We start from the raw sequence: 25519 nt of genomic DNA, 5'->3' as shown, positions 1-25519 counted from the left end.
ATAGATTTTTAGTTTCCGATTTGAGAATTCACTACACAGAAGTGTCTTGCTTGCTAAATGGTTTTGTTTTGAATTGCTTATGCAAATTCAAGTGTAGGAATAACGGGGAAAAAAATCTGATTCCCACTAAGTTTATTTTTACTGATGATGTGCCTCTCAATTACTTTTTGATAGTCTGCGTTTGAAAAGAAATTCTTGTACATACACTTGAGCATCTGAAAACACCCAAAAGATAGCTTATGATTTACTAGGGATAAGGTATTCCATACGCAGGTGTAGCATGTTTCAGGTTGTTAGCAATCCAATCTATTTTTTATGACAGTATGGTGTAATTTTCAGTATAAAACTACAATATACGTCTTCAGCTGTCTTGAAACATAAACTAAAATGTTTCTGACTCTGTCACTTTCTACAGTCTTTATTTTGATTAATAAATGGGATGAGAGCACTAACATTCTCCAGTAAGAGGCTATGATCATCCTTCAATCAAAAATGTGCCCATTTTTACAATTTTTTACTGTGATATGTAACAATAGCAAAGTAGCTAGAATACAATCTCAGTCCAAGTGGGAACTGTACAGCTGAAAGGCTCAGCATGTTGATTATATCTTTGCCTCATTGGAGCAAGCTAATATTCTTGATACAATTTAAAAAAAACAACAAAAAACACTGTGTCCTTGGGACACTAGTTATGTGGTTCCCTGGACAAAGCAGAGGTGCTACTGGAGCCAGGGAGCAGAGTCATGCCGCAGAATCAGACCTGGATTTGCATTTCAAACCCACCGGCGTTCGGAGTCACTTGATTCAAAGCTTTAGTTCGGCCCATTTGATGCCTTATTCTGAAATAAGATTTGTGAGTCAAATGTACCTAAAGTGTGGGAGAGTGGCAGGAGTGGTTTTGGTATTTAGTTTTATTCTGGAATGCTGAACAAAATCAGGTTTGTTTAGATGGAGTGTTGCATTGTGTAGCTGAATTAAATTTTATACCCAGTAACCTTATGTAGTCATCCAGGCTAAAATTGTGATAAATGCAATTCTGTGTCATGGTTCAGGCAATAAGGGGATTGTGGTCAGCAAGGAATTAGATATTTACACATATTCCAAGTTCTAAACCTGGCCCAATTGGCCAGTTGCACTCTGGGATGTGTTTTGCCATCTGTAACGTATGTATTGACCATTGCCAGGAAAAGGTTGCCTGTCAAATCTTCGGTGACTTCATGTTATGTCTTTTTGAGGGGAAATGACTCACAAGCTCTCCAGGTGGTTCTGTTTTATTTCTGAATTACTCTTTACATTGTACAATATATAAAAATACAGAGTACCCCAAAAAAATTCACAGTGTCTAAAGGCAGTGATTACAGTCTAGGTCACCTTTATATACCAATAGTACCATCGTGTTCAATTGCATAGGAAGGGTGATGTGCCTTTACACTAAGAGTCCACTAATACTTGCCAGATTTTCCTTTTTTAGAGTAAATATACAGTTTTCTACTAACAATTTCCTGTGTATCAAAGATCCGGCATTGCCTCTGTCACTCCCTCCTCACCCCTGCTTAAGTCCTAGCTAACGTACTTACTCTCTGTGACAAAGGTTGTTTCTGATTAATTTGCTCATCTGTTCAAAATATATGCAGATGTTATTAGAGATGAGTTGCATGTAGATGAAACCCACAAGATCATGCAGCTGGGTGGCTTTTTTCCCCAATGTTTTGCCATATTTTTACTAAAAGCCCTTTTGCTTCAGTTATTAGACACACTGACCTCTCCCTCATGCTGTGGCCTGTATGGTACACAGCATCCCAATCCCACTGAGGTTTCAGTGTAATAAAGGAGTAGTGGTATTTTTATTTCAAAACTATTTATACTAGGAATTCAAAAGCTCAGTGCTGTCTTTATAGCATGTAACTATTCACGTTGTCAGGGCCAATGTGTTTGGAAAAAATAAATACTGGATAGGGCTGGAATGAGGAATCAAGTTCTAGAAGCAAACACCACTGATTACAATGATGAGAATAGGTCTTCTGCAGCTGGGAACCAGAATTGCCGTTAAAACTTCAAGAAAGGCTCTACCTTACAATGTTGTGCCCATGAGAATTAAGATACCGGATTCTCCATGAGGGCTTGCTTTTGTTAGTTTCCTTGTGCAGTTTTGAAGGCTCCACTGCTACAGACAGCATCCAACTTGGTCAGTGCTTATCTGACCTCAGAATTGTTGGATGTTTTCTCTTAACTGGCTTAAATGAGGGATTTACCTATATGAAGCTGTTCTCATTTGAGAATTCACTGAGCTATCAAAACAACCCCTTTAGCGAGGGCCAAATCCACTGCTCAGATGGGTATAGTCCTTACTCTACACTCCTTGAAATCAATGTTCCCATCACTCCAGTGGGTGCTGGAGCATGCCTGATATTCAGGGAGTCCCACTGATGTCCCTGGGTGAGGGTTAATCTAGAAGACAAGGCTGGGGATTATAAAGGTGCCCAAAGGCATTAGCTACATCTTCTCCTATTGCTCTATCAGGCCCAGTTGAAAATCACAACCTAGGAGGTGGCAGGATCTAGCTCTTAAATTGTATGACAACAGTCCTGTGTGGAAATGGTTATTAAACTATTATGCTGCCACTCAACTGCAAAGCTCTTCAACATGCAAGTGAAAATTTCTTCCAGATCCAGTTTGACATTTTTTACTTTCCATTTGTTGTTCTAACCTGCTACTTTGTTTGCATAATTAGTCTCTACTTGTAGTTGAATTCAAGAGTGATACAGAGAGCTGCCTCAGGTTGATTAGTCATCCACTGAGTGGCTACAAAAATTAGGGGGTAGCCATGTTAGTCTGCATATCCACAAAAACAACAAGGAGTCCGGTGGCACCACTGGGCTACAAAAATTGTTTACTTAGTTATTCTTAGCCAAGTGTTTTGTGGAGAATGGGCATTTGTAACTACAACAAATCAATTTTATTTTCAATTTTTTAAAAATTATTATAAAATGTATTTTGCTATATCTAATTAAAAGATCATAGGGTTTCTTAATCCTTATTTTCAGTCTTTCCCTATGGAATTTGAACACTAGCACTGCCTTTCTAAGTCTAAATTTTCTCTGTAGGTATTTGAATGGATGGAGACAGAGTTTGTGTATATATTATAAATATATACCCTAGATATCTGCTGATAGCTATGCACACTATTAAATTTGTTACATAAACTTTAAATTTACATTTTATATGTATAAAAAAATCTGACATTTGGTACAAAGAATACACTGATCTGCGTGGACAGCAATTTCATCTTCACGTGGGCTTATCTTAGACTAATCATTGGAGGTTTCCTAATCATCTTTACCACATCTGGCATTTAATGGACTCCATTCCCACTCTCTACCTTGATTTCAATATAACTTCTATTTCATTTTCTCAAAATAAGGCATTAAGAACAGCAGTCATTACTCCATACACATTCTTTTCTGGTATTTGTACATTTCACATGTCTCAGAAGAGCGAGTGGCTCATATTTACAAACATTCACAAGTGCCTCTTTAGACAACAGCGCCCCTTTCTCCAGGTATTTTACCTTTGGGGGTCTTGTCTATTGGAGGCAGCTGCAAGTTATAAAGGGGTGGCATGTTTATAACTGGCATCTCAATCCAGTGAAGTGCAATAGCAGTTTTACAATGGGGCATAGTTCACTCCATACATGCAACCTTTAGCGCAAGGGAGTAGTGCATCTCTTCATATGGAGGTGGAAAAAGAACGACCTTGTTAAACGCTACCCCCTACCCATTTGGGTGCAAGACACTTACTGCGTTCAACATGCTGTACAGCTGAATCCTATTCCAGAATATTTGCAGTGAGCGAAGGCTGCAAGGTCAACCCAATTTCTTGCTAAATAACTGATCAGCATTTTAGAAAAAAAAAAAAGCCAAAGCTGCTGTTAGAAACCTTGGGTGCTAGAGCAATGGTATTTCCAACACACTGGGCATATGTTTAGATGACCTTAAGAATGGGAAATTTAAGCAGTTTAACATCAGGTTGCAGAAGCAATTCAATCTCCTATGGCTATTACAGATCTGCTGCCAATTTACCTGCTAGAACCAAACAGAAACACAAGACTATCATTGTATATTGTGTCATTAACCTGGGCCGCACGGAGGAGCGCTGAAGGAATTCAACCCTCACATCACATTAACATTGCCCTTAAAGAACTGCACTCTCACACAAACATTAATTGAGTACTAAGAGTTCAGAGTTCCTCCTCCCCTTGCCTCTACTTTCTGCTTGAATGGAGTCCACAGATTCTCGCTGTGATTGCCAATTTCATGAAGCCATTCAGATGGCTAATAAGAATGACTCTGAAATGTCTTGATGAAAATATAACCTACCCCATTGCCCATACACACTATAATATATGCATCTTTTAAGCACAATGAAAGCAGTGATCTTGCTCACGGAGTTGAAAAACTAAATAATTTCAGCTCTTACATGGCTTTTTTTTTTTTTTGCGCAAATGGAAATGTTTGAGCTACCAAAAAAAAAAAAAATTAAAATAACTGCAAGGTTTAACTCGCTTGCACCTCTAAGAATTGCAGCTGTAATCCTGCCAAATAAACAATAACCGTATAACTCTCCGACACAGGGAACCACCTGAAATGGAAGCTAAGAAATGACTTTAGCTTGTAATGTCTACAGTGATCTTGGGCGCCAGTTTCTTTAGAACTGCTGACATTAGAGATGTCTAGTGCAACAGTTGTCAGCCAGGAGGGCTCTGCACCAGTCCTGTAACTTTAGCTTGGGATTTTCTATAGTCCTAAGGGAATTAGGTACCTAACACCCACTGAAAATCAATGGGACTTTTGTGACCAGTGCCTGCCTCTTTTGATCTAGCTGAATAAGTGTAAGAAACTAGTACAGCCAAACTCTTAGGGCCAGAATCTGCTTTTGGTCATACGGCTGTATAAATCCAGAGTAATTTTATTTAAATGGGGTTTTTCCCAATTTACACTGGGGTCACTGGAAGCAGAACCTGGATCAGCCTGCTAAACTGGTACAGTTGCCAGAAAAGGTTGGGAGTCATTGAGCTACTCTAAGACCCTCACTGACCAAATTTTATAATAAATCTCCTTACAGCTATAGATCACTACCATACGTTAGGGTTCAACTAGTTTAGAAACAGGTTACTTTGTTCGCCTGCTTTTGGTCCCACACTGTAAGACCAGGTTACAGAGTCCACCTCTGCTCTGCCTCACCCTTAGGAGAGCTGTACATTTTGAGTCATGAGCAGCAAAGCCTCGTCTCAGCTCTGTGGATGGGTATGTGTGCAATGACCAGCTCCATCTCAGCCCCACCTTCCAAACAAGTGTCCGCGAATGACAGCAACGAGAAACTAGCTGAGTGCGGGCTTCCAGTGAAATCTCTCCTATGTAACCAATACAACCCAAACTGCTTCAAACACATCCCAGTCAATGACTGAAAACAGACATGGCAATTGCTACAGTAAGATGCATACAAAGAATTCAAGTTCTGGAGCTACTTGGAGCTCATGGGTGTTTAAGTTTGTACTCTTATCTCATGCTCAGTATTGTGGCATTCTAAAAGTCTTAGCCTCAGGAGTTCATTATAAATAGTTAGAAACATTCAATACTAACAGTGTCAAACTTGCTCACGTTGCTAACACATTTGATGGAACTGTCCATTAAGCACTGGTGATACTGTTTGGCCAAAACAAAACAATGTCAGACATACATATCTGGTTGTACACACCATGGCTTCTGCAACAGTCTAATACAGTTCTGCTGGACACAGGCACACACATACACAAAATTACATTTCAAGGCTGGATATAATGTTTAATAACGCTACAGTCCCAATTTAATAACTGTAACAAGGTTGGGGTTTTTTTTGTTTGTTTCTAGCTGAGAAATCTAAAGAAATATTGGCAAACAATGCACATTATTCAGCTGTATAATTATTTGATGGCGTACTGACTGGAAGACACTAAGAATGTGCAGCAGACTTTCTGCGTCATGGTATGCTATGAATACATTCCTTAGAAAAATACCGTGCCAAAAATTCAGAATTTCTTACTCTTCAAAAAATAAGTGAACTAAAAAAATAATAATAAAATAAGAATTAGCCCCAAGCCTAGTGATTTCACAAGAGGGGGGCCTGGCCATCAGTCGTCATTCCTTGCAGATATGAACAGGATCAAGCTTGGAGGGAAAAAAAAGTAAATGTCATTTCAAAGAAAGCTCATGGCTCACGTACAGCACTCCTCACATTTTTTCCAGTGGTAAGCACATCTTTGTTATGCAAAGTCCACATCTCATTAGTCCAACACTTACTTCACTTAACATCTCATTGCCTGAATCATTTTCTTTTAATTAAAACTGGAAATATTCTGAAATGCTTCTTTGGGTAGAGTACTTTGTGTGTTTTCTTTCCCCAGTTGAACTGGATGTTACCAAAGAAGAGACTGCGGAGGCTATTTCCTGCAATGTGAAAGGAATCTTCTAGTGATGCTGGAGACACCACTGGAAACCTAAAACTGTTCTAGTTCCTACCGTGATGGAGTCTCAGGCAGCTTGTCTTGTGAACGAAGTGTCATTCAATGTACCGCCATTGTCTAGTCACTGTACAATCATCCATTGCTCTAAGGAGCTACCTGTAATGTTTCTTAGAACACACGAGTGTAGCATGGTGGAAACCTAGCACAGCATGCAATCAGCTCCTCGGGAATTCAGGCCTCAGAGAGAAATACTGATCATCCAGCCATGAATATTTGCAGCAGTAAGTGTCATCACCAGCCAAATATCCACAAAAGTCTATGCAGAATGGTCCATGGTCCATAAGCATTCTGTCAACTTAAGGAGATGTGCTGTTTAAAAGTAATACAGTTAACCAAAAAGAAAAAAAAAAGGCCCTACTTGTACAATATTTACATCTGGAGACCGGGCCAATATTTGGTCCATAAACTCAGTTTAAAAAACAATTCATATAGGAAGTGATCCAGTCCTTGGACAGTCTGTCCATCATCAGCTGTTGGTAAAGGTCCTTCCAGGGGAGGCCTCAGGCCTGTAGTCATATTTATTCAGTGTACTGGGATAATAGGTTGTAGTGTACACGTTGGTTTGCTGCAAGGGGTAGAAGTTGGTCCTCTCATCAGGTATTAAGTTGTTCTTGTTAAGCGTCTGTAAAAAGTAAAAAAATTACATAGACATATAAATGCTTTGTAAATGCTCTTTCCTATTTTCAGAAATTTCTCTCTCAGATTCCATCTCCATCCTGGGCCACTGGCACCTTCCCTCCATCTGGGAGGATAAGATGGGTGTGTACCATACATGGCTCTCTCTCTCTGTGGAGTCAGTCAGTGGGTGGACCCACAGCTCTTGCCATTTCTGTGTTGGTGGATCTGTGCTCAGCCATTACTAGAGCCAGAATCCAGAGTCTTCTGCAGAGACCCAGATTCTCCTACTAGATGGCATGATGTCTGATCATCATTGTCACACAACCATGCTGGGCCTAAACAGGACTGAGTGGTGGACTGTACACTCAACCTATTCCCTTCCAAAGTGTTCATTGGACAGCCACCAACTCCCTGTCATAGTAGTTACCAAGATGGCACTTCTTTTCTCTTTGGAAGAGCAGGTGCACATTTACCTGATCTCCATCTCCATTGGTAGATATCCAGGTTTGGACCCCCCGATATTAAGTGTGTCACTTCTGTCAGCTACAGTATAAGTAACAAGTCATGGTCACTTTTTGAAAAACTAAAATGACTCAAGAAATTCTACAACCAAGTAACAAGTGTTGTCAATAGCAGCAGAAAAATGAGAAATATAAAATGTATCTTTTACCACTAGAATTTAGAAAAGAGGCAGGGGCTTTTCTTCCCCCTTCTCTGCCTTATCATGGACTCACTTATATTCATGCCACCAGAAATTGTTTTCCCCCTCCCCTTTGTTGTAAAATCCACTGACATGCCAGATGTTTCCAGCTCAAAAGGATCAAGTCCTGTTTTGGAGGAGGAGACTCCTCTCAGAAAATTTATCGTTTTCCTTGCTGTCGATGTCATTTCAGTCACACAATCCATTTTGCTTTTGAAGCATGCTCATGGCAGGCTTTTATTTTTAAATAACTGCATGCCTCAATCTCTCACGTGGGCCCCTTAATCTGCTGTTATGCTGCAACAAGGAATTCATCCCTTATTCTGAGGCAACAAAAGATGTATGTTTCACTTACACCCTTAAAATAGGTGCACACTATTTCCAAAAAGGGTGCAGAGGCCTGTGATTGGCTAGTTCAAGCTTCTTGCCATCTGGAGTGGAGAGTGTCACTCATTTGAAAGGCAGCGTGGACTGGAGGACTGAATATAAGCTTTGGAGTCTGAAACTCCTGAGTTCTAATGCTGGCTCTGCTACTGACTAATTGTGTGACCTTGGGCAAATTACATCACCTGTTTCCATATGGGTTAATAATGCTTGCTAACCTAGCTCCCAGAAGTGATGTGATGATTAACTGGTCAATGCTCAACAAGTGCTAAGGGCCCAATACTTCCACTCTCATTCAACCTGAGAAGTAGCTTACTCATGCATAGAGTCCTAGGTACTTCAGAGGGGGCTTCATGTGAGTAAAGCACTGCTCTCGGTGACTAAAGGTAACAGCATCAGGCGCTATATGCATGCCACACATCACTCTTTGAATGGGCAGAACTACTATAGATGTGCAAATGCTAAATAATTTCCAACTGGCCAAAAAGGGGTGAGAATTCCTTCTGCCCTTAGAAATGAAAGGAAGATGTGATAGGAAGTGTTATGCATCGCTCTCAATCAGACAAAAATATCAAAATAATAAAGGGAGCAGTTTGTTGGTTAGAGCTCAGGGTTGGTGGTCAGTGAATTTGAGTTTAATTCTCTGGCTCTGCCACATTCTGTGTGTCCTTGGGAAATCTCTGAGATTCGGACTCCCCATCTGTAATATGAAGATAAAAATACTTACCCAGCTTGGTCAAAGAGTTGAGATCCCTGGGTAAAAGGCACATTATATGTGCAAAGTATTATTATTGGGGAGCTCTTCCAAAGCATATGAACTTAGTTATTCATGCATGCTGTACATAAGGATTGTTATTTCCTAACTAGTGTGATTTAGCTCCGTATACTTAACACGTGCAGTTAAATACTACATGCCAGTGCCTTCCATGGAGGAGTACGGCGCACCGTACCACTGGTGTCCTCATTCACCAAGTGAGCATAAAACACCGCCAGATCTACTCGACTGCACAGTAGTAGCCCAAGTGTAAATTTTCAGAAGCATAAATGAGGGCAAGAGGAACACGTGAGTGAGGAAATCGCCTCCTACATGGTCAAGTCCTGAGATGATGCTCAGGGAAATCTCACGGGTTGCACAATGTGGGAAGGAGAGGGCTGTCAGCATATGGATGTGTGAGAGCAGGTGTTTCAGTTGGATGCTCTCGGGAGGTCACGGCAGCTGTGGATAAGCGGAGTCTCTCACTAAGGGTTAAGAGTAGAGATGAGTCTAGATCTAAACACCCCTGAAGTTTGATGATGATCAGATCTTGGTCGGGCCCACCTCTAGCTGAAAATGAAAAATCACAGCCCTCGATTCCTTGGGCTCTCAGCTGGAATGACTAAATTTCAGGATTTCCTGCAATGCTTTAAATCTAGTCAGTGAAAGCAAGCGTTGCATTTAATTAACATTGGCATTTTCTCTCTCTTTTTTGCCTTTACTTTCCTATAACACTTAATTAGAAAACAACCCCACAACTGTTTCTTTGTTCTTTGATGGAGGGTTTCAGATCTTTGGGCAATACCTTATGAAAATGCTTTAAGGGATTTATAATGCAATTAGCTTCACAGAATAAGGCTCTGGCGATATTAGGAAGGCAGAACGAGCCCTAAATCCATATGATCAATGTACAGCGCCTTAATGTTTTCCAGCACAAACATATTGTTGGTCTTATTTTAATAAATAGATGGTTAGGCTCCCAGGCACTAGAAACTGGTTGATATTTTTGCAAGAGGAGAAATTAGGCAGCAGCGAATTTTAGAAATCCACAAACCCAGACGGGGATTGCATTTAAATCTCTGTGGGTAGCCTCACTTGTATAATTAAAAGATTTAACCCTGGCTCCTTTCCTCTCCCCCTATGCAGGGATGAGAGACAGGTGACAAACTGTCCCTCTGAAGACTTTCCTTCAGGAGTGACATGGGTTGCGCCATCAAGGCAGGACATGGCTCAGACACTGGACCGCATTCATCCCCAGTGTGCTGAACTCAATGGAGTTACACCCGGGGCACATTTGGCCCACTCTGAACAGACAAGGGTCTCCAGCAGGGTTTGTTGATGCTATTGCCTCTCCTCTAAAACTTCAGTAAGATGCCTTCTCCTCAGGGCAGCACTCCCCCTGGGCAATACACAGCTGTATCTGAGAACCTTCCTAAACATGGCTGGGAAAGGGGGTTAAGGCTCTCTCACAGCCCTGCCTCTGTAGCAGCACTCAGAATCTATGGTGATAAAAATGCCTGTAAGCTATATTTAGATAGAAAGATAGAAAATTGTTTCACTCAGGAGCAAACAGGAACTCAAACCACATTGATCAAATATCTGCTACCTGCTTCCTCCATCCTCAAGATCAGCAGTATCAGCAAAGCCAAGTTATATTTGCCAGTCTATCCATCAGGAGCCTCCATCCCACAGCCTTTTAGCAGATGGCTTGCCAGCAATTTATGCTAATCTGACCCAAACCCATTACTCAAGGGCACACACCAGAATTTAAACGTCTTCCTTTAAAAGAGTTTTTATTGTATTATATTGGCATATGAATAAAACACAAGAAAGACTCTTCTGTCCTAGGAATATTAGTTTGTCACATAGGGACGTTTTCAGAAAAGTGAAGAAAGAGATCACTGTGAGATGGTTTGAGATAAGTGCAGCATTTTGACATATTATCACTGTCAGCAATTTTTAAAAAAGTATGTCCTGACAATGCTACTGGGGCTAGCAGAACACTGAATAGCCCAATGTTTACCGAAATGTATAAGCAATGTATAGTTGTCATTACAATAATTTTAAAAGCATAGGGCTACCAAAAATGCCTTCCATATATTGTCATAACCTCTGAAACTTATATACAATATACGTATGGATATGTTCCATATGGATGGACTATTTTGTATGTGCATGTGTGTGTGTGTATTATTTAGTCTTGCATCTGAAGAAGTGAGGTTCTTACCCACGAAAGCTTATGCTCCCAATACTTCTGTTAGTCTTAAAGGTGCCACAGGACCCTCTGTTGCTTTTTACAGATTCAGACTAACACGGCTACCCCTCTGATACATGCACAGACAGTTCCATCCCATCCAAGATAAAGTTCCAATAAAGCAAAGTGTAAGTATTTTTAAACGTGACTGGCATCATGATATATTTGTTCACTAGATCTTTTTCATCATTTACTAGTGATATTTTTAGGCGAAGTAAAACTTTCAGACTTTCTAATTACTAACCGCCTGTGTCATAAGCCTTACCCCCATGCCAAAAAATTGTGCCCTTAGCCCAGGTCATTAAATTATAATCCACTAGTGTATTGGATTAAAATCTGACAACTCTCAGCACATAATCACATTTAATAATATGGATATTACAGTACTAATCCAGTTTGATCTTGGATACAACTGTATATATGCCTGTATGTACATTTGTGTGCTAAAACTTTTCCAAATTTCAATTTTTTTACAAAAACTTTTCAATTTTTTCCCCGTTTTTTGACCAGCTCCAGTGAAAAGGGCAATTTTTTTTAGTGTATTAGCTATAAATACACGTTCCTCCCAAATATATGCCTCCAAAATCTAAGTCGGCACAAAAAAGTAACAGCGTTTCTAACACAGCGAAATAATACAGAAAGATTTCTGGTAAGCCTCATCTGGTACCTGATTTTGCAGTTACTTTCACATTTGTCCAGTCCTCTCAGCACTTCAGACTCCTTTCCCTTTTTTGGAGCTCTCCTAGGATCTTGGGGGCAGATCTTCATTTGGTGTAAATTTGTCATAACTGCATGAAAGCCAATGGCGCTATGACCATTGACACAAACAGCAAATCTGCCCCAACATCTTTCTGCCACTGGCAGATATTTCAGTCTTTCCCCTTTACATATGGCAGTTATTTTTAGTTAGGTGACCCCTTTAGAGCATCTCACTCATCATTTGTGATTAACCCCTAATCACATTTTAATCTTGTCCTGGATTAAGAGGTTTTATACCATGATGCATATCTTTCCAACTGTAATTTCCCCCAAAAGATCTCTCTAAAATGCGATGACTGCACTTCCACTCCTGCAGTTTTGTATATAATGTAAGATCTCTTTTTACCATTAAAAACACATCAGTCCTAAACTTCATGTTGGCTGGAAAGGAACACAAGAAGCCAGCCAGCCAGCCAATCAGTGCTGTAGCCTCTCCATACACTTTTAAGCTTTGACATGCATTGTGCAGTGGATTTAGGCAATAGCCCAGAACTGGTGTCTACATATCAAAGTGACTGGATTGCTTTAGGATAGACAGCATGAATTAGACTACTGCACTCAGTCACAGTAGGAACCCACAATGCCCAAATTGGGACCATATGCAAGTAGAGCTTGATATCCTACTTCCACTGTAATCAAGGGCATGAATTCAATGGCACAACATTAGGCCTTTAAAGAATAAAATGAGTGGCTCCCATTTTCCCTGCTAGCAGTATCCAATATCCTGCAGTAACAGTGATCTGAGAGAGCAAGCTGGCCACTCCTGTTTTCTGTGGGGAAAGAGGGAGGGAGAAGGGAATTATAGAATCAACTCAAAATATAATTACATAATGGATAGAAATAAACATTAAAGCATAACCAGATCCAACCTTTTGTCTTTTTTGTGTTCCTCCTGGGGCTCGTGTTTTCCTCAGGGTAAAATCAGATTGGCTAAAATGCTTTTTCAATACAGATTGTTTATGTTTGATGGAGCTAGCCATGCCCTGCTCATGACAGGAAATTACTCGGTGTCATGGCAACATAAAATAGATAAGGATTACTGAAATGGACTCAGATTATGAACACTTCCCTGCAGAATGCACTTTTCTGGAGTGGTACAAGGTGGTCATCTCAGTACTATGACTAGCCAGCAAATTGGTGAATAATTAGCACAACAATTACATTAAAAATAAACAAAGCACATGACTAAAATCAAACCTCTTGGCATGTACTAGCACTAACAAAACAAAGGATACACAGCCTACTCCCGCCCATCAACTGCCTGCTGCAACGGTATCATGCCTCTCACGCTATACATGATAGCCACTACTGAAAATACAGACAAATGCTGGAAAGGGCTTCGGAATCCCACAGATTAGCCACAAACTATAAAAAGATTCACAGCCTCTGGCATCTCTTCTTTCAAGTCTTCCTTAGAAGCTCACCTCCTCCTGGATGGTGCAAAGACATTTAGATCTGCTAAACTGTACGCCCAGTGGGTGAAATCCTACCCTCACTGCAGTCGATGGCACAACTTCCATTGTGAGCTAGGCACATACTTATGGCTAGACTTGTGTTTAAGTATCTTTCTGAATTGGGACCCAAGAGTCTGAGCCAAAGGTGACTGAGGTCAAGGGGAGTCTTTCCACCGCCATCAGCAGGTGGTGGATCTGACCTTAAGTAATTTGTCCACCTCACACTCAGCGTGGTCTTAGACTCGCATGTATTTGTTACTCTTCTCTGGATGATTATCAGCATTAGTTATTTGTTTCCTGTAGCATTCACAATGTGCTAGGCACTATACAGACACAAAAGGAAGCCTGAAGCAACCTACACCCAAAAAATTCCCTCCTCTTTGTCAGTATGGAGATGTTTGGAGTAGGACACAAAATTCCAGCTGTAGTCTCAACAGTGCTGTGGAGATACAGGCTATCTGCTCCCTGCTCTGTGATGTCTCTGCAGAATTCTTCTGTCCACCTAGCTATCGCCTATTGGGAAGGTGGACAGATGCAAGCACCCCTCCTGTCAGCATAGGTATATCTACACTGAAGCGCTACCATGGTGCAGCTGCAGCGTTTCAAGTGTAGATAAGCCCTACATCAATGTAGCTACACTGGTGCAAACAACCCTAATGTGTATATACTGCAACAGTGCAACTTACCTGGTAACTTACTGGGGTAAATCACCTGGGATGGTATGAGCTCCACATCACTCCAGCACAGTGCATTTAGACTGGGAGTTACACAGATACAGCTACCCCAGCGCGCGCGCACACACACCCCCCCCGCCCAAAAAAAAATCACAGTATAGACAGGGTCTAATTTGCCAACCAATACTTTCCTTAGGTCTCTGACAGCCTTCCTGCTTTTCAGGGATCTCCTATGAGGCTGGCAGACCAGGTGCCATCTCTTGCCAATGCTTTAGACCTCAGCTGAGCACTGACAAATGTATTGCTGGAAACCAGTCAGTTTTACCTGTGTATCCGCATGGCTAAGATGGGTACTGGACTTACCACAAAGTGTTTAGATTTTATGAAATGCTTAGAAGCTGCTGCAGGCATTAATCTCATTTATCTCTTTATCACATGCTATGAGGCAGTATTTACGTTTTTGTTTTGTAACTGTAAAAAATGCTTGCTCTGAAATTGTGAACTCAGTCAGGAGGGATGTCTCCTGCCCATCAGGAAGTCGTATCAAAATGAAATGAACCATTGTGGAACATTACAATACAAAGACTTTGTTAACTGCCCCCTCACACTCATCAAGAGGCTACATGCAAAAGGGCTCATCACATCAGCTTGAATTCTGGAAGTAGGAAATAAAAACAGCTGACAAGAAAATGGGTCATCTCTTTTGCTGTTTGGACGCCCAAAGGGCTAGAGGTGGCTCCGAAACAGAAGCAGAGATCCCCTGGTGAACCTGGGTTAGCCCTAAAAGACATTCAGAGCTGACATATTACTACAACTCTGTCACCTTTTGAAACCACACACTAATTCATTTGCGTATATATGTTTGCCTACTTTAATTTTGTAATAAGGCTCTCATTTTTTTGGTACTTAATAAACCCTTAAATAATTTACAATAGGATTGGCTACAAGCATTGTGTTTGGTGTGAGATCTAAGGTGCAAATTTACCCGGAGTAAGTATCTAGTCTCTTGGGGCTGAGAGTAACCCAAATCTTTTGTTATCTTTGGTGCATAGCAACCATCTATCACTAAGTCGTTTGCCTGGGTGGCAAGATAGACTGGAATGCCCAAGGGGACTGTCTGTGACTCCACTGTAAGGCTATTATAGGGCTTCAGGAGTTCACATTTGTTACTGCGTTGGTGAAATCTCATTACAGAACATACAACCAGTTTGGGGTGTCTGCCCTGCTTTTTGACAATCTGCCTTGAGGTTGGCACTCACGGTCGTGAGCCATTCCAGGCAGCGTGACACCTCCCTCCCACTACATAGCTGCCTTTTGAGTACCTTCCACATAATTGCTTTGGGTGTCCTCCCTCCTGCTAAATCTCACCTATTTCTTTCTACATCTATGAACTCTCTGAGTCCTTTCCCATGAGTTTTCTATCAAGGCTGGTGTTTGACACACCTCCCAATTTAGGGTCTTCTGATAATTTCATTAACATGCTGTTTGCAATGAAGGTGTCGAAGGAAATCAGGCTTCACACGGATCATAGAATATCAGGGTTGGAAGGGACCTCAAGAGGTCATCTAGTCCAACCCCCTGCTCAAAGCAGGACCAATCCCCAACTAAATCATCCCAGCCAGGGCTTTGTCAAGCCTGACCTTACAAACCTCTAAGGAAGGAGATTCCACCACCTCCCTAGGTAACCCATTCCAGTGCTTCACCACCCCCCTAGTTAAAAAGTTTTTCCTAATATCCAGCCTAGACCTCCCTCACTGCAACTTGAGACCATTACTCCTTGTTCTGTCACCTGGTACCACTGAGAACAGTCTAGATCCATCCTCTTTGGAACCCCCTTTCAGGTAGTTGAAAGCAGCTATCAAATCCCCCCTCATTCTTCTCTTCTGCAGACTAAACAATCCCAGTTCCCTCAGCCTCTCCTCATAAGCCATGTGCCCCACATGACACCTCCCCACAATATGGGTAATTGCCATTAATCATTGCTGAGGCTATGATTTAATCATGGGTATTTTTAGTAAAAGTCACAGACAGATCACGGGCAAGAAACAAAAATCATGGCCCATGACCTGTACCATAAATATTCCTGACTGAACCGGGAAGGGGGGGGGCGGCGCCGGAGCCCTCAGCACCAGCTGCTGCGGGGGAGGGAGCCTCAGGGGCCCATGGCACCAGCTGTGGGGGAGGGGGGAGCTGGGGTGAGAGCCCCGGGGGCCAGCAGCCGCTCCTGCCACTGCCGGGGAGGGGGCGTTGAGCCCTGGGGCCTGCCACTGCTCCAGCCGTCCTGGGACTGCTGCTGGGAGCCACTGAGCTGCAGCTGCTCTAGCCACCCCTGGGACTGCTGCTCGGGCGGTCCCTGGGGCCAGCTGCACTGGCTGCAGAGACCCTCCAGTGGCAGCCCGTGTGGCTGGCCCAAGGGCCACCTGAGTAGCTGGCTCTGGGGCCAGCTGCTTGGGTGGCCTGGGGTCAGCCACACTGGCCGCTGCAGCAGTCGCGGAATCTGTGCCTTCCGTGACCCCCGTGACAACCACAGAGCTCTAATCACTGCCCACCATTGATAATCCATCAGCCAATTTTCAGGCTCAGTGGCAGCCCTCAAATCCAAGCCAATCTGAATCCATTTGCCAGATCAGGTTTCGTACAACCCTGTACCAAATGCTTTACTAAAGTATATGGGTGAGTGGAGCTACACTGATTTACAACAGACGGGGATCCAGCCCTAGATGTCTGACATCAGCGTTCCCTTCATCCTCTAGCCTCGGAAGCCAAAGAAGTGATCATGTTTAATTTCTCTCGGTGTGCAGAGGGGGTCCCAGTTCCGCTGTCATTACCACCCAAGTACCGTTCACTTCAAAGTATGTGATACTGCAGCTCAAAAATTAATTCAGGTCACCCTGCATATAACGATGACACAGATTGGCTTCAATGAATTTGCACGGGCATAATTGAAAGCAAAATATGGCCCATTCCAGTCATTGCTCCTGGTTTCATTCTCCACTGTGGCTCCAATTCAGCCAAGCATTCAAGTCCTAATGGGGATGGATTGAAGTTAAGGATGTGCTTAAATACTCTTTGGAATAGGAGCCTATGTGCCTCCAGATATCTCCTCTTCGCACCAAATCTAGCTCTTACTCACGTGGAATTAATGCGGCTACTCCTGTGATGGAAGTGACCCAGATTTGATGGTTCAATAGCTATTCAATTAGTTAAGTAGGGACTGGAGCTCTCTCTTCCCCTGTATTTAATACTTGGTACTATATATTTGCATTTCACAGCACTGGGGTATTGCCTCACTTTTCATGAATTTTCATAAATCAATACTAGTAATTGGGGCTGTTCATTAGCTAATTCTCACAGACTCCAGGATACAGTCCATCCAGACTTGTTGATACAGAGTCAGTTTTCCCCTTTATTCCCATACTTAGTGCTAGGTCCTGGGATCCAGTGAGGCCGATCAGGCAAAGCAACTTTAGAGATGTCTTAATGAGGATTCCCCTTGTATACAAGCATCTGAGGGAGTGGTGGAGCCAGCCTTGTTAACTCAATGCCAAACCCACCCTGTATGGGGGATGTGACTGCTGGAGCAACCAAGGCATCTTAGAGCAGCACTGAGGCTGCTCTCAACTGCTCCTCTGGACTGCCCGGCTCCCTGAGTGTCAGGAAGACACAAAGTTGGCACATTGGCCGGGTCCCTTCCTCAAGCTGCTCCAAGCGGCCAAACAACTGTCCCCTAATTCTTAGACTTGATAGTTCATTATTTCCTAATGACCAGCCTCACTCTCTTTATGATTCCAGTTAAAGAAGCCATTGAGTAGCTCAACTATTCTAGATTCCTAATTAATTTAGTCTCCTTCCAAATGTATCACTGGGCTTATACTTTCTCTGGTATTTATTGTTCCCCTCATATATTTCTAAAGCCCCTCTTAATTTCTTTGCTTAGCATTCTGCTGGTTTGGTTCCCTTCCCTCTTACACAAAGCTTTAACTAATTCTGGCTCTATTATTATTAGTCCATGGCCACTCAGGACTTCACAGGTTTCTCTATGCCGCATACCATTGCCACTCCGGGCTTCATGGAAGCAGTGGAGGGAAGAATACACATTTTCCTTCTCCAGTATCACAGTCCCATGCCCCCGAGCCAAGGGAAAATCACCATTAGGTGTTAGCAGTAAAGAGCCTAGGACATAACCGAGCAGCCCTGTTCTGGCCAGTAGAGGGCAGTGGTATAAATACACAGTAGCCAGTTAACTGCCATATTGTTGAATTCCCTCAGGAATCCACATTTCTTCTTTCTTGAATTCTGTTTTTTTCAGTGTGGGGGACAAATAAATATCATGCCAACGATGGCAAACCTGGCATTTGCAATGACTCGATGGGGTTCTCAGCTCACAGAGTAGGGGACAACAGCAAAGATCCTGCTCACATGCATATCACCCTCCGGATGGGGGACAGAGTTGAGTAATCATTAAACACGTGGCAGGACAAGAATGAAGCACCTACATCCACAGGGAGGTGGTTCTCAAGATGACTTAAAATCAAAGAAGAAGTGAAAACCGGATCGAGAGAATTGAACAGAAGCTCTCTTGACAATTACTGATGTGCTAATTTGGATTCCTGCCACACAGCACGCAGCCACAGCCCTGCGAAGCAACGAAGCGCCCGCCTTAAAAACGGTTAGAGTGGAAACCAGATTGGACTAAAGCAGCAGTGAGCGCTGTTTAACATTCCAAGGGGGAGCCCTATCAGGGACAACCAGAGAGATGAGACATTCCAGCTCTAACTGGCAGTTTTCAGTCATCTTAAACAATTCGTCTATAGATCAGAGGCATATGTGAAAACTAGAAGGCAGCTTTCCCCCTCCAGCCCCCGTTGTCCAGGACGCTGCTGTCACGGGGTAATGACCCCTCTGCTAGATGCAGATCACTCCGTGGGCAGAATAATCACATAATAGCCACACATCCAGGCATGCCTGACTGCTCAGTTTGACTTGACCCAATTAAATAAAAGGGTGGGGGGAGACAGACACTAATAGATTTCATGTGAGTTGCATGGCTTAATCCTCCCCCCCCCCCCCAACAGGAGCTCTCTTACTTTCCTTTCCTAGCAGGACTTATGTAAATCTAGACTCCCCTGAAGTGATATTTGCAACTGCTGGATCATACAATCAAGAGCACAATACTCCATTGCCAATACAGCCACCAGGCCCTACCATTCTTTTTCAAATAAGACTATACTCGTAACATATGTAATGTGCCATTCAAACAGTTTATTTCCCCTGAGCAAAGTGGCATTTGTCTTTATTAAGCATGAAATTCACCTAAAATAGATTTTATGTTTCAATCTGATTTACTGTTGTTTTTATTTGTTGTTGTTTCATCTGATTGCATCAGCTAAATCTCTCTTGAAAAAGCCACATAGGCAAGGCAGATGCTAAAGGGAAACTGTTGAGAACTTTCTTGACTGAGTTGTGTTTCATTAGCTGTTGACTAATGTCTGAACTGTATAGCCCAATTCCTGGGACTTGAATGATGCACAGTGAAAGGGTCATTGAAACAAAAGGAATTAGTATATCACAACGACATCACGGTCTGTGCTGTGACCACATAGGAATAAGTGGGTTAGCTAAGTGTAGTTGAAATAGCAACACATCAAATTAGGAGATAGGAGACGAAGTCCTAGATTTTCCAAGGGTGAGAGAAGCAAATATCCTCATAAACTAAGAATGCCTTAGGCAAAACTTACCTCTGGGGGACCCAAAGTAGCTAAAACTTTAACCCCAGCTGCTTCTCGGCTTTAAAAAAGATGCAATTTTCAGTAGCGATAAAAACAATTATACCCGAAAGAAACAGATTTTTAAAATCAAACCAATATCCAAAGTCTGCTTCAAGCTTTATTTCTCACTACACAGTTGGAAGCTGCACCAATCTTTAAGACTGATAATTCGTTCAGAATATTTATTCTTCAGCAAGGCAGAAACTCTCTCGTGCGATCCCCATATTGATATTTTGTTGCTATAAAATATTTTGCAATTGTCTGACATCCCTTGCAGAGGGTGCCTGCTCCACGTGGGTCTTTAGCTCTCAGTGGGACTATTCTCACTTTGTTGAAAGGCGTTTAATTTCGATTGTTTGATTTATATAGCTCCCATGGGAATTAATGAATATATTTTTCCATTTATGAATATTTTCTAATAGCCGTATTTTCATTCAGAGATATAACTTTGTTTGGGCAGGTGTGATATTCGCAGACTTACCCAAGTTAGTTTGTAGTGGCCTGATGTCTTCCTATAAACTCCAGGCACTAGGAAATATATCAAACATTTACAAGTTTCTTCACAGCCCAATCCCAAAATCCTCACTCAGTTTTCACTCTATCCTCTCATATAAAGCTCTCGTTGGAGCAGATGGCAGTTTTGCTTAAGCAACAACTTTTCCCGTGGTTTACAAGGGATGGCAGTGGGGGTGACAGAGACAGGATGTGGAGTAGAGGAACTGGAAGCTTTGATCATTTGTCTGAGGCATCTCTACAGAGAGAAGTTTGATTTTATAAAATATATGGATAGGTCTTCAAAATAAAGCTACAAGCTACATTACAAAAAAAGATACGTCAATACAAACACAGCTGGGAAGAAACTCTATATAGTTGTCATCACACCCAACCTTGAAAACATGCAATTCTCCTTAATTGATATGACCCTGATCCAAAGTCCACTGAAGTTAATGGAAGCCTTTCCATGGACTTCAATGGGATTTGGTTTTGGCCCTATGTGCAGGTGCCTTTCCCAGACTATTCTAAAACTCAGTCCATACGCTTTGTAGAGTCAACACTTAGCCCCCTTTATTAACAAAGAATTTAACAATAAGAGAAAGTTCAGTTGGAGCCTTGTCTCCAGGCATGGCTGCTCTAAGGCTCCTATCTCAGAACAGCTCAGCCCTGACCCTAGGTCCTCCTTGCTTTTCAATCCAAGATTCCTCCCCCCTTATATCAAGTACAGAGCTAACTAGCCACTTGGAAAGCATGGGCTGCTGGGAAATTCCCAGAAGGAACAAAACCTGCTAAGAATGCCAGTTTTGCTCTCCCCTATTATCATCAGTTATTAACTAATCAGCCTGACAGTACTGGGGATGTCGTGGGAGGTTCTGTAACCCATTCTGCCATGATGCCCAGTTCAAAGAGCTGCTAATTCTTATTTTATCGTGCCCTTGTACTGCATAGTGCTTGATATTGTCAAAGCCCTGTATGAATTTAACTAATGAATGAAACGTGAACTACTTACTAGATGACCCCAAAAATCTCTCCCTATAATTTATGAATAAGAACTCAAAATCTACGTATTGCTGATGAAAGCATATGTATGAAATCTTTTAAAATGTCACAGCAAAAATATCTAATAATAGAATCCACCAAGTCTGACAAAGCAAGATAGAAATTCAAAAGAAGCCAGGAAAATAAAACATTCTTGTACAAAACCCTATCCTGGCAAGTTATCATCAACTAAATAATCAACAGGTCACCGTCATCTATGGTATTTACATCTGATCTGCATTAATATGTTGCTGTACTTGAGTTTCCCAACAAGGCTCAGACCTGGTAAGATTGCCTTCATTAAATCTACCTTCATGTAACATTCACCTCGATTTACAATTCCGCATTCAGCACTGTACATTTGAGTGTAATGCTCTCAAACTGATTGGGCAACAGAGATATTTCAAGATGAATACGAAATAAAGAAGGTTGCAGAAGTCTGAGTAGTATCAAAAGAATAGAGAAAATAATAGAGCTGTGCATTAGCTCAGCCTTGTGTTACCATCCAGTCAATGTCCGTTATCGGTTTCTTTTACTGCAAAGTAGCCGACTGACCATATATTTCCTTAAGCTCAGGTTTTATTAACCCAGACGCACGCACATACATACATACTGTGTCCGTGTGCATTATTCTGACCCAGAAGATCAATTGGAATTTAAACATTTAGAATACAGACAGGTCCAAGCCAAAATTCCAGAGCACTTCCCATTTTTAAGAAGGTGAATTTTAGCCCCCGTGAATTTAGAACGACAATAAGGTCCATGTTACTGTATAGAGCTCAGTAGGATAACACTAAAACCATGGACCCTTCTTTAACTGGTGAGAATTCTATCTAATATATTTTTAAACTTAAAAAACCATTAAGAACATTTTTAAGTTTCCCCTTTTTAAAAACCAGAGCAGGACAGAATCTCTCCCATCAAAACAAACACCTACTACAGATCAGTTTAGGCAGGCACAAAACATAAGCAGTGAAAAAATCCCTCAAAATGCCTGCTGAAGTGTGTCAGCTACTCCCAAATACAAAACTAATAATACCCCTGTGCCTTATGTTCCACCCACACATGCAACCTCTCTTCAACTGCACTAACACTACATTATTTAGAGAACAATGAGAAGTGACTCAACTGAAGTGTAAGTCTAAGGTTGTTGGACAGACTAAAGTAGGGGTTTAAGGTAAGAGGAACTATATGCAAGCAGATTTTAAGGGGACATGATTTTACAGAGGGAGTGAGAAGGGATTTCATTTAAATCAACTGCCTTCACCAACCTGGACGTCCATGGCACTCATTCCCCACTGCCTCTGTAAAATAAGATCTCTTTAAATTCTTCTTAATATACAAGTCTCTTTTACCCTGAACTCTTAGTTCTTGGCTGTCCAATGATCTTCGATTTACATACTTCAGTTGTGTCACTTCTTAATGGTCTCTAAATAACCCCCATCTTGTCCATCACTTCTTATATGCGAGTCCCTCCTTTCCGTTAACCACCTTCACTGCCCTATCTTGCACTGTCTCCAATTAGCTAAACCTTCCTTCAAATCAAGTAATCTAAACTGGACACCCAGAATGTGATCTAACTAATGCTAAGAATTCCTACCTAATGTATATACACCCCACCCCCCCTTCAGAGAATCCAACATCCTATCAGCTTTTACTGTAGCTGCACACAAGAGCAAATATTCAGATATTCGGCCTGTCAAAAACCCCAGGTCCTTTTCTGATACTGTATTAACTAAACCATTGCCATTTTAAACTGTGCTTCACTTGAATATTATCAACTTTATACAGACATTCCATTCCATAATCCATTTGCCCAGTCAATCAATATTAGTCTGTAATCAGCTGTATCCATCTGAATCTTAACCACTCCCACTATTTTAGTATCATCTGCAAATGTACTGATCTTATACATCACAGCAATGTTTGCATCATTACCAAAATATTAATATAGTGCCCTGCAAGTATCCGTTCCTTGCCCACTTACAAAAAGAATATCCCCCTTTCACTCCAGCCCTCTGCATGCTGCTCATGAAACAAGAGAACAGTCCTGCAAAACTCTACTCACACGAGCAGGCCTTACTCACCGCTGCAGGCCTACCAGGACTAGTCATATAACTGAAAGGTTTACTCCTGTGGTTTCGGAGCTTTCAGGATCTGGCCTCAATCCTTTACCCATCTTCATAATTTATTATTTACCCAGTATTCTGAGAGTTTATAGGATAATCCATCCTGTGAAACTTTGTCAAGAGCTTTCTCAAAATCCAGATATTGTCTGCTGCTTCCCTTCTACCTAGATCAATATTTATTTAATTTAAAAAAAAGGAATCCAATTTGTGTGACATGATTTACCGTCCACAAATGCATGCTGACTCTCATTATTATGCTGCACCCTTATTAAACTGCATGCAACTATATCCGTAAGCCACCAGGAAACATATTTTTGAGATTGCATTTACAAACTTCACAATCCTGCAAGGTGCTAAACAGCAGAGGAGAGGCCCGTAACACCCATCAGGAAGTACTCACCACCTCAATCAAGACCGCAGTTACCAGATGAGTCTGTAATTTTCAGACTCTTATAATATTTCTTTGCAGTACCAGAACAATAGCCACTCTCTTCCAATTATCTGGTATAGCCCCATTATCATCATTGTTGTTATTATTATTTGTGTCGTGCTAACACCCAAAGGCCTCAATCAGGATTGACGTCCTCTCGTGCGGGGCGCTGTGAAAACGTTTAGGTAGAAACGGTCCCTGCCATGAAGAGCTTACAATTTATGGCCCCGATCCTGCAATGAGCACCGTTCAAAGTCTATGGGTACAGGGGTCTGCCTGCATGGAGCTTATTGCAGGATCATGGCCTAAACAGGAAAGACAGACAGACAACATACGCAAAATGTCAGTGATACGTAACTACTGGGGAGGAGCAGTTGTTTGTTGTTATAACTTCCAGATCATCCTCCCCACCGTGTTCCTCTGCCCCAAGACAGTCTGCTCCACTCAAATTCCCTTTCTGCCACCTCAGCAGTCACCATTCAGCTGTCTGACCCCCAATCTCATCTATTACCGGCAGACATCATCCATTACTCCCCCAATTTTACACAAATACAGGTTTACCGTTGTTTCAGTCTTCTCAGTCTTCTCCAGCACATTGTCTCCTGCAACTCCTCCATGCATGTATTGCTAATGCTCTCCTTACGAAATACAGATGCCAAGGGAGCATGTTCTTCCTACCTCCTTAAGATCAGATTCCAACACTTCACACACTGAGTAGCCTCATTGATTTCAAAGGAGCTACTCGCAGAGTAAGGAGCTACCCAACATAAATAAGGGTGGCAGAATTCGGTCCTTATTCTGTTGCCCCAGGAATGGCCTCACCAAGTTTCTCCTATTTTTCATTCCCTCAGTGTATTTAAAGAATCTCATCCTGTTTATCTAAATATCACCAGTAGCTATTTGTACTTTAAGATTTCCATTTTTCTCTCCATTCCTTCTGCTTCTTTTTATCAAGCCCTAACAATGCTGTCGGGTTATCCTCTTTCTGATTCTTTTATGTACATATATACATTTTATCTATGTATCACACGCACACACATTTATAATTAAAACCATAGCATAAATATATACGTAGGCAGCTGTTATCAATTTGCCAGTGGTGTTTCTGGTAAAGTATCCTACCTTGAATTCCATGGGCGTGTACTTTTCATTCTTGGGGGTTGTGTTGCCTTTGTAATGGAGATGGTTGGGAGTGGTTGGGTGGATAATAGTCGATTCCTGGGACTGCCGCTGACAGCGCTGACAGTACACATAGATCACAAACGTTAAGAGACTGGAACCAAAGAAGCAGGAGACCCCAGTGGCAATCAGATGGATGAGACTAAACCCTGCAAGCAAAACAACAAGTGACGCTCCTTTCAAAGAGCAGCCTTCTTCCTCTCTGGACAAGAGCACAGATACAAATCAGAGCTACATCATCTCGGAATCAATGGGGATAAGTTGCTGAATTGAATGGGTCCATACATTGTTTTCTCAAAGCTCTTTCCCTGTCTCCCCATTCTC

The 25519-nt window shown here is 41.9% G+C and overlaps 1 protein-coding gene across 6 annotated transcripts in view; it reads right to left on the bottom strand.

Moving 5' to 3' along the window:
- Positions 1-1255: 1255 nt before the first annotated feature.
- Positions 1256-25519, bottom strand: part of SEMA5B (semaphorin 5B) — a 335078-nt gene continuing 310814 nt past the window's right edge. For 5 of the 6 annotated variants that reach the window (XM_054043657.1, XM_054043655.1, XM_054043654.1 and 2 more), the window contains 2 exons: positions 25139-25344; positions 1256-7181 (listed from right to left, as the gene is read on the bottom strand). In XM_054043657.1, coding sequence (XP_053899632.1) covers positions 7026-7181; positions 25139-25344 — 362 coding nt within the window. In that variant the 3' untranslated portion in view covers positions 1256-7025. Of the gene's footprint in view, positions 7182-7650; positions 7721-25138; positions 25345-25519 lie in introns of all 6 variants that reach the window. The other variant, XM_054043659.1, reaches the window with a different exon arrangement.

Source organism: Malaclemys terrapin, chromosome 11, assembly GCF_027887155.1.
Source record: "Malaclemys terrapin pileata isolate rMalTer1 chromosome 11, rMalTer1.hap1, whole genome shotgun sequence".
Lineage (NCBI taxonomy): Eukaryota > Metazoa > Chordata > Testudines > Emydidae > Malaclemys > Malaclemys terrapin.
The sequence above is the reverse complement of the archived record's forward strand: the minus strand, read 5'-3'. Positions and strand labels throughout refer to the sequence as shown.